Source organism: Cyphomyrmex costatus, unplaced genomic scaffold (genome assembly GCF_001594065.2).
Source record: "Cyphomyrmex costatus isolate MS0001 unplaced genomic scaffold, Ccosl1.0 scaffold175, whole genome shotgun sequence".
NCBI lineage: Eukaryota > Metazoa > Arthropoda > Insecta > Hymenoptera > Formicidae > Cyphomyrmex > Cyphomyrmex costatus.
Window position 1 is genome coordinate 120,024 of NW_017275769.1, and position 15,995 is coordinate 136,018.

The 15,995-nt window shown below is 34.4% G+C and overlaps 3 protein-coding genes across 5 annotated transcripts; 2 read left to right on the forward strand and 1 right to left on the reverse strand.

The window, feature by feature from the left end:
* Positions 1-703: 703 nt before the first annotated feature.
* LOC108772045 (nucleolar complex protein 4 homolog B) lies at positions 704-3,690 on the reverse strand. Its single transcript, XM_018537494.1, has 6 exons — positions 3,498-3,690; positions 3,282-3,384; positions 2,450-2,863; positions 2,105-2,152; positions 1,651-2,011; positions 704-1,436 (listed from the first exon to the last, which is right to left on the reverse strand). The coding sequence occupies exons 1-6, from the start codon at positions 3,639-3,641 to the stop codon at positions 938-940; spliced, it is 1,569 nt and encodes a 522-aa protein (XP_018392996.1). The 5' UTR covers positions 3,642-3,690; the 3' UTR covers positions 704-937.
* Positions 3,691-3,802: 112 nt separating this feature from the next.
* On the forward strand, positions 3,803-7,871 carry Pbgs (Porphobilinogen synthase). Of its 3 annotated transcripts, none has more exons than XM_018537500.1 (6): positions 3,803-3,868; positions 5,532-5,769; positions 6,146-6,293; positions 6,454-6,673; positions 6,952-7,184; positions 7,502-7,871. In XM_018537500.1, exons 2-6 carry the CDS (start codon positions 5,642-5,644, stop codon positions 7,787-7,789), a joined length of 1,017 nt encoding a protein of 338 aa, XP_018393002.1. In that variant the 5' UTR covers positions 3,803-3,868; positions 5,532-5,641; the 3' UTR covers positions 7,790-7,871. The 3 variants fall into 3 exon arrangements, with proteins under 3 accessions (XP_018393002.1, XP_018393003.1, XP_018393001.1); XM_018537501.1 differs by lacking the exon at positions 3,803-3,868 and adding an exon at positions 4,391-4,461; XM_018537499.1 differs by lacking the exon at positions 3,803-3,868 and adding an exon at positions 4,631-5,054.
* Positions 7,872-10,727: 2,856 nt separating this feature from the next.
* Positions 10,728-15,345, forward strand: Hsc70-3 (heat shock protein 70 cognate 3). The gene is made up of 6 exons (XM_018537498.1): positions 10,728-10,826; positions 11,921-12,066; positions 12,178-12,598; positions 12,799-13,164; positions 13,324-13,727; positions 13,844-15,345. Exons 2-6 carry the CDS (start codon positions 11,942-11,944, stop codon positions 14,496-14,498), a joined length of 1,971 nt encoding a protein of 656 aa, XP_018393000.1. The 5' UTR covers positions 10,728-10,826; positions 11,921-11,941; the 3' UTR covers positions 14,499-15,345.
* Positions 15,346-15,995: the final 650 nt, after the last annotated feature.

Here is a 15,995-nt window from a genome sequence, read left to right on the forward strand (position 1 = left end):
TTGTTGAAATAAATATTTATGAATATGTACAGGTATTATCTTTAGATTTCAAATGCTTAATGTCGCAAATAAAATAAGTCGCGCACATATTACCAATGAAAAATGATATGACAGATTTTTCATTAATTTTTTAGTTCAAATTCTCACGATCCAATAAAATTTGATATTTGTTTTCATTAATGTGTACAGATTATAATTGTTTTATCTTTTAAATAATACAAAAATAATATTTTCTTTTCTATAAATTATCTATTGATATATAAAAAAAGTTTATATTGAAAAAGAGTTACTTGATTTACCACAATCTTAGACCGAGACATTTTATGTGTGTCGTATGACAAAATTTTTCAAGCTTGTCAATTGGCTGCTGGACAGAGAAGTTCCAATAATACGCTTAAAAACTTTTTGTCTTACAACATATAAAATATTAGGTTAATATTTCAAATACAAGGTGTTTTATACTCATGCATAATGCGTGTAACACACTATATATATATATATATATAACATGTGTGATGAATTAAAATTTCATGAATTCTTACTCTGTTTATAAACAAATTACAAAGTAGTAACAATTTATAACGTAAAGAGCAGCAAAAGAGTTGAAAAATACTGATCAGTGTTGTGCATTTATATACAATTTATGCAAAATACGTAAGTTATCAATTTATGTATGACTGAGATAAACAACAAAAAACGGGTGTGCATTTTTCTTGTTTGTATCAAATCAATGAATTATACACGAATTCGTTGAAATATTTCAAACATAGATGCTCAACGTCACAGAAAAATATGCTGTATTGTTTTTCTTGTAGATATTCCATATAAAACACAAAAAGTCTTTAATCCTCACTTGCAACACCAATGATCTTCAAGTCACGGCCCTTTTCTCATGATATATTGCACTTTTGGTGTCGCGATTACGCCACGTACAGGATCAATGCGTGAGCTGCCAGTATTGTAATAATTTCTCTCCTTTTGGCAGTGCCATAGAGTTTGGTCTTTCGAACGTCAGCATGATTTCTTTAACTTTGTTCTTGAGTTCACTTTCAAAGAGATGACGTCCTGTGCGTTCTAATGCCGATGCCATGTCATACTCAACGGAGGGCAGTGGCTCACGAATGAAACGCGCAGCGGTGGCGATGCTAGGTAAAATATGCCACTGCAATGCCCGAATCTCCCAGAGACTACTGAGCAATGCGTTGCTCAGCAATGGGTCGCGCTCTTCCATAAGAAACGGATCGCCGGCTCCAGTGCTCGTATTCGAGGGGGCTTCATCACCTTGCGGATGATCTATCAGCCTCTTTAGTCCTGGATGTCGAAGCAACAGGTTACCCACGAAAAGTAAAATTATTAAAATATCTTCCGGTGGTGCGACTAATGTTAAACGTGCGAGTCGCTTCGCGAACGCTGCTACTAATGCTTCCGGTAGATGTCTAGAAAAGGAAACGTCGAATTTTTAGATAATTTTCTCAATTCTTGGATGGGATTACATTTGTGTGTATGATAAATTTTTCCAGTTCGTTGATTGGCTAAAGGACAGAGAAATACGAAAATCTCTACCCCATAGCTTTTGTTATACAACATAAACGCACAAATGTAATTCCACTCTTGGTATATACGATTCTGTCATAAGCGTAAAATACTTACGTAGAACTGAGAAATAGATCGGATAAGTAGAACAAACGAGCTTTATATTTCGTATGGAAGATCTCAGGCTCGAACATTGAATACAATTTGGTAAAAATATTTGGATATTCTAAATTGTGTTTGGTGACAAGAATGAATACACCTTGCAATGCAAGCACTCCAATAGGACCCTCCGCGTCTAGGGAGTCCATCAAAAAGTCGGTTAATAATATCGGTTTTTCTAAATGCGGCATGACTCGTTCCAACAAAACTATTAGCAACTGTTTGTGCAGCTGTGGCGTTAATTCCCAATGCATAATGCAAGCCCAGACTTTGTTTAATGCGCGTTTGACGTTGAATTGATCCCACGTAAATGTAGCATCTAATAAAAAAAATAAGATACATTATCATACATTAATGAAATCAAAATGTGAATAATGATAAAACGCAAATTATATTGTATTTAATACATTACCTTGTTGCGGCCCACACAAAAGTTCCTTATGTTCCGACATTTTAGATACTGAAATATATATATATATATATATACACACAAACATCAATTATTATATTCGTCAGATTACAAATATAAAATTAATAAATAAGAAACTATGAATCTATTTAAATTAAGAGAGTTGAATTATAAATATTCGAAAACTTATAAACAGCAGTAAGTAGCTTATTAACGCTTCATATGTCTTTACAGAATTTACAGTATTGCGTAATAAAATAATTAAAGAAATATACTTCTGTAAAATATGTGTAATTGAATTATTTTATATAATAGCACAAAATTTTTATCTTGAAAAAAATGATTTACCTTCTTCTTCTTTTGGCAGTGGCATTTTATCTATAAGTTCCAAAAGATTCTTTATATAAACTTCCTTTGGTTGTCTTTTTGGGGTAAGAGAAGGTAAACATCTCCATGTATAATACAAAACGTCAGAACATCCGGTGACCTCTTGGAATCTCGATATTAAATTAATATTATCTTTTTCAGGAGACAGTAGAGTCATAAGGATAGGCTTTAAACGGTGCAAGGGAAAGTGATATCCTGGATTATCACGCGGCTCCATCAGAGCTTTACCCTCTTCAGCCATTAGTTTCATTGCAGTAGTAAGGGCTTGCAATTGAATAACCAAACGACTCTTTTCCATAGATGCTAATATTTTCTTCCATACTTCTTCGTAACAATTTCTTAACCAAGTGATATAGCGAGATTCTGGGCTAGGTTCTATTTCATACATAATAATATAATGTACAATATTAAAATATAAATACTTAAACATATAGAAATGTATAGTTCGTAGAAATCTTTTACATATAATATAAAATATATAGCATAAGTTATTTTCAGTAGCTACAGTTTTATATTTTCTTAAAATACAATAAATACAATTAGACATCAAGAAGGAAAAAATTAAAAGTCGAAGAAATTAGCTAATAAAAACAAACTTAAAACCTGTTTTTTTTTATAGTTAAATTTCTTGCTCGTCATCTTTTCTCCCTTTCCATTCATGTTGGAGAAAGAAAAAGATAAACTATGCAAGAAATTCAGCTAAAAAAAAAAACAAACTTTTAAATGCTATGCTTATCTATTCTTATCCGTTTATAGCCAACATAAAAAAATAAAGCTAATCATTCAATCTTACCCGAAACAGTAAGAGCTATCGTATGTTCCATATACATATCGCCACGCTTCAACACTTCCACAAATATTGTTTCTATCGTGAGCAGACACGAGGAAGTAGCTTCCTGTGAATGAAAACAGAGCTCTTCGGATGTTCCTTATTTTAAGTTCGTTTGTTTTTTAAATTCAGACACCAAACGTGCAAATCCAGTGTCGACGCGGTTCTACTTCTACTCACGTCCCAATGGCTGATTATCTCTAACAGGTTGTTCGCGTGCTTCCGCGAGGTAAGGAACTCCTGGGCCCGCAGCCGCAGCATCCTTGACATCGCTCTCTGGGTCTGGCCCGTGGAAGCACCTGGTAAACTCGATGCGTCCGTCATCGTTATTCGACAAAAGGCGACTGTAAAAATTACCACGTCTGGTGGTCTGGTGCTCTGGTCCCGTCCAGATTAGGTTAGATCAGATTAGGGTTAGATCAAGAAGATGAAGTTAGGGTTAGGTTGAGACATGCGCCGTGTTGCTCTCGTGGCAGTCGTGGTCAGTAGTTCCTTAGGTTTCTATTGTCACCAATTGTCACTGGTTAAGTTTACCTCGTATCGAGGCCCAGGTTAGTGTTTCTATAATAAAAGTTAGGACACAAAAGTGTGGTCGCAACTTTTGATTGGTTGCCGAAATCAACGATATATAATAACTAACCGCGAGTTTCAAGTTGCAGAAATGATTGTTTTTTATATGATCAGCTGACGTATGAATAAACAGACGTTAAATACCAGATACTTCACACATATTTTATTTTCTAACTCGTCTATATTCTCTACAGTAATAGTCAACTTACATGTAACAAAATCAGTGTAATCAACGTAAATTTGTTTTGTTAATGACAGCGGTTTGTCCTAACTCTTATAGGATTACTAGTCCAGGCCATTGAAAGAAGCAGCCGGTAGCTAATCAAGCTCGTATCACTGATTTGTAGTATTTATACTTATTGGATTAGAAATGAAGAAGCATCGAGACGGGATTTGGACAAATATTTTCTTGGTCTAATTGGTAGAATCACGATTCTTAATTTTCAAATATTGTGATACAGGCTTAAAATTCGTGGAAAATTTCAAACTCGCTGCTGTCAGTTGTAAAAATAATAAATAATGGTTATTTGCTTGATATTCGACAGCTTTAAGTAGTTTGCGATAAAAATTATTGGTGCATATTACGAATGAGAAATATATTTATGTATACTTTTTACTTGTTAATATCCTGTTACGTCACGTTTGCATGGCACGAAGCTACATTTTCAGTGTGTCATGCTCATTTAGTTCATTATGCATTTACAGATCATTAATTCTGTGAATCTCTGAGTTCCGACGAACCATCCGACCGTTACGGACGCGTTTCGGTTCGGGTGCTCTTCATTGTATATTTTTGAAAGTGTTGCCGACTTTGACTGTGCATTGTATTACACAGATGCGTGTCCGCGGTTGAGCTCGTCTCGATAGTTCATCATTTTGCACCTTTTGACTACCTGGGCTCTCGTGACGCGCGTTATTGTGGCGTGACGACGCCATAGACGCAGGCACCCGGGGACCGGTCGAGCAACGCCATTCTCGCGGTCATTGCATCACCCGTTTTGGTTTTACATTTATCTTTTGACGCATATAATTTATCTTTTGGTACGACTGGCCACGTTTATCCGGTTTCACGGAACCTGGGCCACCCAAATTTAGAAGAAGAATTCTGTGAATCTGATAACAGAGTATCTTGTATCAGTTACATGTATTCATAAAAAATTTGATCACGTATGTTCTCAATTATTTGTCCATTTTATGTGTCCCTTTCTATCAATGTAGAAACCTTAACTAATCTTGATTTTACTTTGTTTTTTTGGAGGAGAGGATTCATGTTCGTTTAATTTTAATTGTGGTTTCAATAACTTTTCATCTATTTTTAGTTCTAAGAATTAGAGATAACTGAACAGTTAAGTTAAATCAAGATTAAAGTTCTATATTGGTAGAAGTAGGGATTAGAAAAAAAATAGATAGTAAGTTAAACCGAGATTAAAGCTAATCTATATTGATAAAAATATGATAAAGTGGTTTTTAATGTATAAAACTAGTACTTTTCTAACGTATAAAAATAGTACTCTTCTAACGTGTAAATGGAATTTTATTGCGTAGCTGAGTTATCTTTTGTAACAGTCTTATTTTATATAATTAATGTACTTATAAATTTGCATTGCTTTAATAAGTTATATTATTTATTTGACATATGTGTAGGTTCAATTGGTCGTCTTGACAGCAGGTTGATAAAATCAAGTGGCTAGTGTATATCTGCAAGAAGACTTACAGTAGAAATTTACTACAAGCAAAGAAAAAATTGAAGCACAATGAAGATGACGGCAGTTCTGGCTAAGCACACTCTTCACAGTGGAATTTTTCATCCTGTACTACGAGAATGGCAGTCACCAAATATTGAGATCACTGTTAATAATCTTATGTATCCGATATTTATTTCGTAAGTAATATATGTGATTACTATATATATAATATGTACAAACATATATGTTTTTTAAATTAAATTTTTAAGCAATCTATAATCTGTATATGTAAATATATAGATTTGTTAATCCCAATACTAGGTGGATAGGTACAGTATAAGATTTTAAAGAATGATTCCTCATAATCTGTATCTTTGAATATTGTTTGTCGAACGTATGATTATATAAAATTTTCATCTTGTGTGAAGAATCATCCCTTAAAATTTTTTAGAATACTTACTTAGTGTTTACACTATAAAGTTTTATTTGTATATATTGTATCAAGCATAAATAATAAACATATATATATGTTTATGTGTATATATATATATATATATATATATATGGTTGCAGGGATATAGAAAATACTAAAGATCCTATTAATAGCATGCCTGGTGTATATCGTTATGGAATTAATCAGTTAGAAAAGATGTTACAGCCTTTGGTTGCAAAAGGTTTAAAGTCTGTTTTATTATTTGGTGTAACACAATATCTTGAAAAGGTAACATTTTTTTATGAAGCAAATTGTATTTTTTTTTAACTGTACAGAATATTATAAAAGTTAAATAATTGTATAATTTAATATTATTAAATATTTAATGAGGGAAGATTTATAATAAAATAATTCTACTTAATTTTAATTAAAGAGTTTTTGATTTTAGGATGAGATTGGAAGCAATGCTGACAGTGCAAGGAATCCTATTATTCAAGCTCTACCATTATTGCGTGAAAAGTTTCCTAATCTATTAATAGCATGTGATGTTTGTTTATGTCCATATACAAATCATGGACACTGTGGTATTCTCAACAGTGATGGTAGCCTAAATAATGCAAATAGTATCCAACGGATTGCTGAAGTTGCTGTGTCGTACGCAAAAGCTGGTAAGAGATTATATGTTGCTGAAAATTGTTTCTAAAGTATAACTATATAATTTTTTTTTTTTTTAATTTTGTCACGCGATTAGAGGGACTACATACGTAGTATATAAAATTCACACATAAATCTAATAAGCATTTGTGATCCAGCTTTGATCGTTAGTGGCTTTGACTGTTATTGGTTTCCTTCTTCTTGTATGTTTATTGTTTATCAATTGTACGGTCTTAAAAAGAATTTAGTATTTTTTTTTTTATGTTTTATAACTGTTAATGCTACATTACAGGCGCGCAAATTGTTGCGCCATCTGATATGATGGATGGTAGAATTAGTGCAATAAAGCAAGGTCTAGCTGCTGCTGGATTTTCTAATAAAGTAGCAGTTTTATCTTATGCTATAAAATTTGCATCAGGACTTTACGGTCCTTTCCGAGACGCATCGCAATCTGCACCAAAATTCGGCGATCGCAAGTGCTATCAGTTGCCTCCTGGAAGCAATGGATTAGCAGCCAGAGCTGCTGTAAGTTTTTTTTACTTATTATAACACTTATGTTACTACAAGATAGTAACAATACAGAACTAAGAAAGTCGAGTACTTATATTATATTTTTGTAATTATATTGAAGGATATTGAATGAGAGATAAAATATCAAAGATATTACTCTTTAAAATTTGATTGTTTTTATTCCATTTCTCTTTCTTGTGCCCTACATTATAAAAATAACAATAATTGTCATTCTTTAAATTTTAAATGTCATATATGTTATATGCAAATACATATGCAAAAATATTATGTATATAATACATAGAATATTTATTTTTATTATTTTTTTAAAGGCAAGAGACGTGAATGAGGGAGCGGATATGCTGATGGTGAAACCAGGACTGCCTTATTTGGATGTGGTGCGACATACAAAGGATGCACATCCAGAATATCCTTTATTTATATATCAAGTATCCGGCGAATACGCTATGCTGCATCACGGTGCACAAAATGGTGCAATTAACTTAGAGAATGTACTCAATGAGATATTGCTTTCTATGAGAAGAGCAGGCGCTGATTGCATCATAACATACTTTACGCCATTACTTTTGGATATGTTGCAACGGAAAAGCAAATTATAATTAGTTGCAATTAGAAATTAGCATAAAGTAAGAAAATTAATTGTACAATTCAAATGACATATATGTAAAAATTGTATTAATTAAACACTCATTTTTTTTATTAGGACATAATCCGTCCTTCGTTTGTTTCTTGCGATCAGTCTGCTCTCTAAAATTATTAGGATTCGAATCTTTTAAAATTTATTTTTAGTTTTTAATCAGTCTCTTTAGAATCAATCCAATTAAGTTTAATCAATTTTTGTATCTCTAAATTCATCTCAGTTTTCTCAATAAAAATTACAAATGGTTATTCAGTCTTTATTTGAATATACAGTGAAGCCTATATGAAAAATCCTCAACACAATATTGAGAAGTAAATAGTCATTAAATATTCAATCAGTTTATTAAAGTTAAGTCTATTCATAAGTGTTTCTAACAAATATAATCTTCGGCTTAGGATACATCTCTGTTGAATTGAATAGCGATCATATAAATAAAATATTTTATTGCATGACGTGAATTAAAAAAAAACTAATTCCTAAAGATTATTAACTTTAAAGGCTATTCCTAATAAGCATTTATCTGTTTCAAGTAATTTTCGAATTCTTTGTTGATCACTTCAAAGTACTTTCGATTCCTTCTTATATTCTATCTTACATTTATATGTATCTTATATTCTATCAGGCTGCGCTTGGTTACTTTCGGTTTCCATTATTTCTTAATCTGTCATGTTTAAGTATTATCTGTTTCAAGTCACTTTCGAGAGTTTTATGTCGTAAATACTTAAACATTAATCTACTTGATTATGTTTAAATTATTCTTGATTTTTTAAAATTTTAACCGCTTATATCTCTAGAACGGCTTGACCGATTTTTAATATTTTTGGCTCAAATTACTCGTGGCGATGCCGCCTTTCAGGACATATAACGTTTGTTTCAAAATTTTTTATATTTTAGTAGTTATGCACCTCCCAAAAAAATGGACTTTGGTGGCTCGGGATAAGAGACTTGTAGTGTCTCTCAGTTTTTGAACATGACCGGAGACATTACCGCGTCTCCTGATTTATTATTTGGAAAATTATTTCTTATAAGCACGAAAAAAATACAATTATACAGAAAACCATTGCACATTGTATTATTTTACGCTATCATAAAATTGCATCATATTATTATAAACTATTAATATCAGTTAACTAATTATAGAAAAGGATGTAGGATGGCATATATAAAATGAATTTGTATATATTTACATACGTTTTAATGAATTAACAATAAAAGTACAAATTTTACAAATTTTTGTCAATTATTTTAAATCTTAGTTCAGCGATGATGTCACGTTTCGTCATTCACACGTAGTTGTTTCTGTGTTAGTGAAATAATGACGTAGTGTAATACGTAAAAAAAAGGCGTTCCATTTAATTCACTACCTGAGGTAACGGGTAGATACCGTTAGACTAAATGGTGCCACGGTGCGTGCAAACTCAAATCGGAACGATGCAACCCGTTCCACACACCCGTCATTTGTTTTCTACATCTCTCCATGTAGCATTATACAAAATTTCCGCAATTTTATATAATGCTACATTTAAAACAAATTCTTATTATTTTAACTGGAAGATTATAACTGAAAAATACACTACACACACATATCAGTAGATAAAAGATATCGATACATTACAGTAGGTATAAAATGATATAATAAGAGAAAAAAAGCGAACTTTAATGTAATTTATCTTATATACTTTTATAATTGTCTTTACAATTATTTTTTTCTCTTTTGATTATTATCGAAGTGATAAATAATGTTGAGATTTAATATTGTGTTAAATTATTCAATATATTGGCAATTTAGTATCACATTGTGATATTTACGTATAATAAATAGTGAAATTTTTCTTTAAATAACACTGATTTATTTTATACTATTAAGATAAATAATAACAAAGAAATAATATGTTGTTAAAAGATAAAGGCATATACATTTTTGCCTTTGAATGTTGTCCTTGCACCAGGATTTGCGATGATCTTTTACGTCCCTGCAAAAGTGATTCAGCTTATGAAACACAATCGCGTCCACTGTTGATGCAACTGTTCTTATTCAAACAAGATGGATCCGGCTTCCTTTCTTGGCATGATTATAAAAATGGTATTATATTTTATTTATTTAATATATATTCTTTTTAACATGTTCAAATAATTTTTTTATTTATTAGTAAGTTAAACGTTTCATTGAAAATATTTGTTTTCCTTTCGTTAAAAATGCTTTTGAATAAGATTTTTACATCTATAACGGTTTAAAAGATGCTATACATTCGTTTTCTTAAAAGTAGATTAATAAGTCAACAAATCAATAATTTAAAATTATAGTATACGTAGCAGTATATTAGTATAATATATAGCATTCTGAACAAAATATAACGCGTGTGTAAGATATGCAAAAATTGTACTTATTATATACTCATTACTTAATAAGAATTATTATTGTAGACTATCAGAACCCTAAGTTTATCAATATTTAAATGCGCATAAAAATTCCGTTAAAAGATATCGATAATAAAATTTTTCGAACAATACGATAATATCGATATGACTGAAAACTATGATGCAAAGAGATATTTTCTTTCGAGGCGTTTCGCGCGAGAGAACCTCGGGGCGGGATTACGAGCACGGCGCGGCGGTTCGTCCCTGGCGCGTCGCGCTGCGCTCGCTGGTACGGCGTCCACGTGTTCCACCTACCATATCTAATCGGCCGACCGCGAATCGCGGCGGCGCGTGAAGACTCCGAAGCTCGACAGCCATGACGTGGGCCAACGAGGCGCGGCCAACTGTATACGCGGTGGCGAATCAGCGCCACCGCCTTCCGTCGAGGCCAGGCGACCGACGCCAATCAGCGTCGGCCACGACGTAACACTCCCGTTAATATCCCGGCCCTCGAGTCCGGTGTCGATGTCAGTCGTCGTTTTACCGTTCGCCGAGAGAGAGAGAATCAGGATCGTGAGACGTAATCGTAAAGAACGCGAGGAACATTCAACGAAACCGTGCCGATACACGTCCAACTGGTGAGTGAATTCTCGTTCTGAATATCGTGAACTCGAGAGATTTTCCCGCGAGTCTTATCTGTCGCTGTCGGGACGTTCTGCTCCGTCGAAGTCGCCGTCGCGCGCGCCGACGGCAACCGGAGTTCGATCCTCGAACGAGAATTTCGGTTCCCTCGGGAATTTCGGACGTTCCACTGTCATCCCGCTGTCAATCCGGAGTTGTCCAGATTGCAGCTCGCAATCGACGACGGTCTCTCTTAATTCGGTATTCTCGCATTTTTTATCCGCATATTGTTTAGTAACGCGGATGATACGGTATTTTCCTTCTTTTTTTTTTTTATACGTTCGAGACTGCGGCGAGAGAGCCTTCTGCCACGTTTGATTTGTTCGTTATCCCGTACGAATCCCGTAGGAACTCCTACGTCTCTCTCAGTCTTGTGCGATAAAAGTAGGTGTTTGTTAAATTGCAACAACCGCGATATTAATCGATTTTTTATAGTCTCTTCGGCGCGTCAAACTTCTGGAATTATCTCTTCGAAAAGATGACGTGTGACTTTGTTCACCGAGCCGAAAGTCATTTGACTCATAAATACCAATGATCCTCGTGAAATATGTAGCTTGTTTTCAATTTGTTTTTCCAAGGGATAAATCGAATAAATTTTATGGAAATTAAGAAATTGTTCTCTCTTGAATACTTGATCTATATAAACCTGATATCTAAGATATACATCTAAATATGTGATTACAATGATGATACATTATGCAAAAAATGACCAAAATGTGTGCTTCACAAGTCATTTATTTCTTCATAGTTAATTTATTCTCATATAAGTATAGATGAAAATATCAAGAATTGTTTTGTGCAAAATTATATTTTAAAATTATAATTGTATAATTTTTATGGATATTTAATTTGTTACATTTATATAACAATTAACAATTGATATATAAAAATATTTATATAACACTCAATATAAAAGATTGTAAATCTTTTTCTTAATTTTTTTTTATTGGTTGACAATTATAATGCTTTTTAATATTTTATAAATTCTATCGTTTTAATAAAAAAAATTTAATCTTATTATTAGTTAATCCTGTGATTATTGATGATTTAGGTATAGTTCATACAGAGCAATATGAACGGAGTCATAAGTTTATTGATAGTGGGACTGCTAGCAGTCGCCACGATTGCGAAAGAGGACAAGGAGAAAGAAGATATTGGTACAGTAATAGGAATTGATCTGGGTACAACTTATTCATGGTGAGTGTACATTATCATAATGATGTATTATTAAGAATAATTTGTCAAAAGACAATAGTTTATTATCTTTTTTCTGCGATTAATAAATTAATAAGATTATATATTTTTTAGTGTTGGAGTTTACAAGAATGGTCGAGTGGAGATCATCGCCAACGATCAGGGTAACCGAATTACACCTTCTTACGTAGCGTTCACCAATGACGGCGAACGTTTGATCGGCGATGCCGCCAAGAATCAATTGACGACGAATCCAGAAAACACTGTGTTTGACGCCAAGCGGTTAATCGGTCGTGAATGGTCAGATCCCACTGTACAGCACGATGTGAAATTCTTCCCGTTCCCGGTCATCGAGAAAAACAGCAAGCCTCACATTAAGGTCGAAACCAGCCAAGGAGAAAAGGTCTTTGCGCCCGAGGAAATCTCTGCTATGGTTTTAGGCAAGATGAAAGAAACTGCCGAGGCCTATCTCGGTAAGAAAGTCACTCATGCGGTAGTTACTGTGCCGGCTTACTTCAATGATGCACAAAGACAGGTGAGATTTATGTTCGATACTAGTATTATCTTAAAACTTGAAAAATATCGTATATTTTAAGAGCAAAAGTAACCATTATTAAAAGTTTAAAAAAAATTAATGTTCGGTTTAAATCTTTCAAAGCATTTTGTTGAAAAAATCGCAATAATTATTAATTCTGATGTTGATTCTTAAACATCATTTTTTAATTTTTGATACAGGCCACCAAGGATGCTGGAACAATTTCTGGCTTGGTCGTAATGAGAATTATCAACGAGCCGACTGCGGCTGCAATTGCATACGGTTTAGACAAGAAAGACGGCGAGAAAAACGTACTGGTGTTTGACCTGGGCGGCGGCACCTTTGACGTCAGTTTGCTCACTATCGACAACGGTGTATTTGAAGTCGTTGCCACTAATGGTGATACTCATTTGGGAGGTGAAGATTTCGATCAGCGTGTGATGGATCATTTCATCAAATTATATAAGAAGAAGAAGGGCAAGGATATTCGCAAGGACAATCGAGCTGTGCAGAAACTGCGTCGTGAAGTTGAAAAAGCTAAACGAGCACTTAGTGCTAGTCACCAGGTATATACTATGTTTTATCTACAGTCTTTCTATTTCCGTCTTTGAAGTGTTCTCTTGCTTTTTTTTTTGTATCAATTAATTATTACATATTTCTATTTCTTCATGAATCTAATATATTTTTTTTCATATAATAATAATATATATATTTTTATATTATAGGTCAGGATCGAGATTGAATCGTTCTTCGAGGGCGAAGACTTCTCCGAAACCTTGACTCGTGCCAAATTCGAGGAGCTGAATATGGATCTCTTCCGTAGTACTTTGAAACCTGTGCAAAAAGTCTTGGAGGATTCTGACATGAGCAAGAAAGATGTGGATGAGATTGTTTTAGTTGGTGGCTCGACTAGGATCCCGAAAGTTCAACAGTTGGTTAAGGAATTCTTCGGAGGCAAGGAACCATCACGAGGCATCAATCCTGATGAAGCTGTCGCTTATGGTGCCGCTGTACAAGCTGGTGTACTTTCTGGAGAACAAGATACCGATGCTATTGTACTTCTTGATGTTAATCCTCTTACCATGGGTATCGAAACTGTTGGAGGTGTAATGACCAAACTCATTCCAAGGTAAATACGAAAAAAGAGGACCCTTAAGAATATTATTAAATCTGTAAATATTCAGGTTTTTGACTGATTGAATCAAAAGAATTCTTGCAATAAAACGATATTGTTTATTTTTGTAGAAATACAGTCATTCCGACGAAGAAATCTCAGATCTTCTCTACAGCGTCTGACAGCCAGCACACTGTTACGATTCAGGTGTATGAGGGTGAGCGTCCTATGACCAAGGACAACCATCTGCTTGGCAAGTTTGATCTGACTGGCATTCCACCGGCGCCACGTGGCATACCGCAAATTGAAGTCACCTTCGAGATCGACGCCAATGGTATTCTGCAAGTATCTGCGGAGGACAAGGGCACCGGCAATCGTGAGAAGATCGTAATCACGAATGATCAGAATCGCTTGACGCCGGATGACATTGAGCGGATGATCAAGGATGCGGAGAAATTCGCCGACGATGATAAGAAACTGAAGGAGCGTGTAGAGGCGCGCAATGATCTGGAATCGTATGCATACTCGTTGAAGAATCAACTGGCTGACAAGGAGAAACTCGGCTCGAAAGTGAGCGACGCGGATAAGGCTACGATGGAAGAAGCTATTGACGAGAAGATCAAATGGTTGGAGGACAATCAGGATACCGAGCCAGATGAGTACAAGAAGCAAAAGAAGGAGCTCACCGACATCGTTCAGCCAATCATTGCCAAGCTTTATCAGGGCGCGGGCGGCGGTGTTCCACCCACTGGCGGCGAGGACGACGATATGAGGGATGAACTTTAACTGCAAGCTAGCGACCTGCTCACCTCGGTTCGCGGTTTAGACTGATTTACTCGCCTTCCGAGCGAATACTTTACAGAAGTGTCGATATATATTATGAGAGGCTGAGCGTGGTATACACGCAAGATTATGTTCTCGCCGTACGTTTAGCTAAAAGTGGCTGTCCGGTTCTAAGTTTTACTTAGATAATATGTAGTATAGACTATCTTATAACTTTAAGGCTTAGGTTAAGGTAGGCGGTTTGAAGCTAAATGTACAGTGGGAATACAAGTCTTCGTCTCATAAGTCGTACGTACATTTCGAGAGAAGTGCGAGAAAATGTTAGAGTGATGTCGAGAAGTCGTCAGATTTCAAGTAAGATTTTAGATTGTAGATACTCTCTAGAATTTTGATTCTAGAATTTTGACGATTTCTCGACACCGTCAACATTTCCGAATACGCTCGTTTCTCCCCCTCCGATACAAGCATAATGACTCCACAGCATCGTTAATTTATTTCGAGTTGTTTTGTATGTTTCCCCTACACTAAGTGTAATAATCGAACGAACGATTATTTGCGGAGCAAAGCGCGTTGAAGATATATTTGTGAACATGTGTATGTATGATTGAATATAAGAGTGAATGAAGCCCGCGGAGACGGCTTGCTGCCAGCGAATTACATCGTACTATGTACAATGTAGCCGTGTCTACGCCTGAATGCAACATGTGTATCAGTAACGCAAGAATAAAGATTTTTTCAGTAAACCGTAACTTGGGGTATATCTTACAGGATATTCGACTATTTGTATCCTGTGATCTATCTTCAAATCCTGAAATTCAATATACATAAATAGATAACACAAACATTTGAAGACCTCAAGAACTTTTAAAATATGTCCTAATTTATGTATTAAAACGTTTCTTTAATATCGTTTGGGACCGCAGAGATATTTAGAAATGTGTTTACTTTTTCTATAAAGCGTTAATATGAGATGTTCTAATCTAGATGAAAACAAGTGTTTAAATTACATATAAAAGTGAAGTCACAAGATTCCACTTGAAATCGAAGTTTATGTATAACCGGCTAATCATTTTCTAATTTGAAATAATTACAATGGGAGATTGTTTTGAGAAAATTTATTTAAGGATCCAGTTCATATAACAAAAACAGCACGAAATTTGTAGACATAATCAATTCCCTATAATATCTTAATTCGCCTATATTGTGTACCGAAATACAACCGTTAACAGACATAATGACAATAACATAATTCGCTCCTTTGTGAAACTCCGACGTTAATTTGTTCGGAGCAATTTAATCGCTGGACTTATACGCAATGTTTCACAAATTTACTTAGGTATAAAAATAATAATCGAAATCACGCGCGACAGATGTTTTTCACGCGTATATATGTGACAGGATAGGAAATTGCTTGGCTGCGTTGGAAAAGTTTCGTGATTTCGAATTACGATGAAATAAAACTTGGAAAGAACTATTGCTTAGCTTCTTTATCTCTCCTGA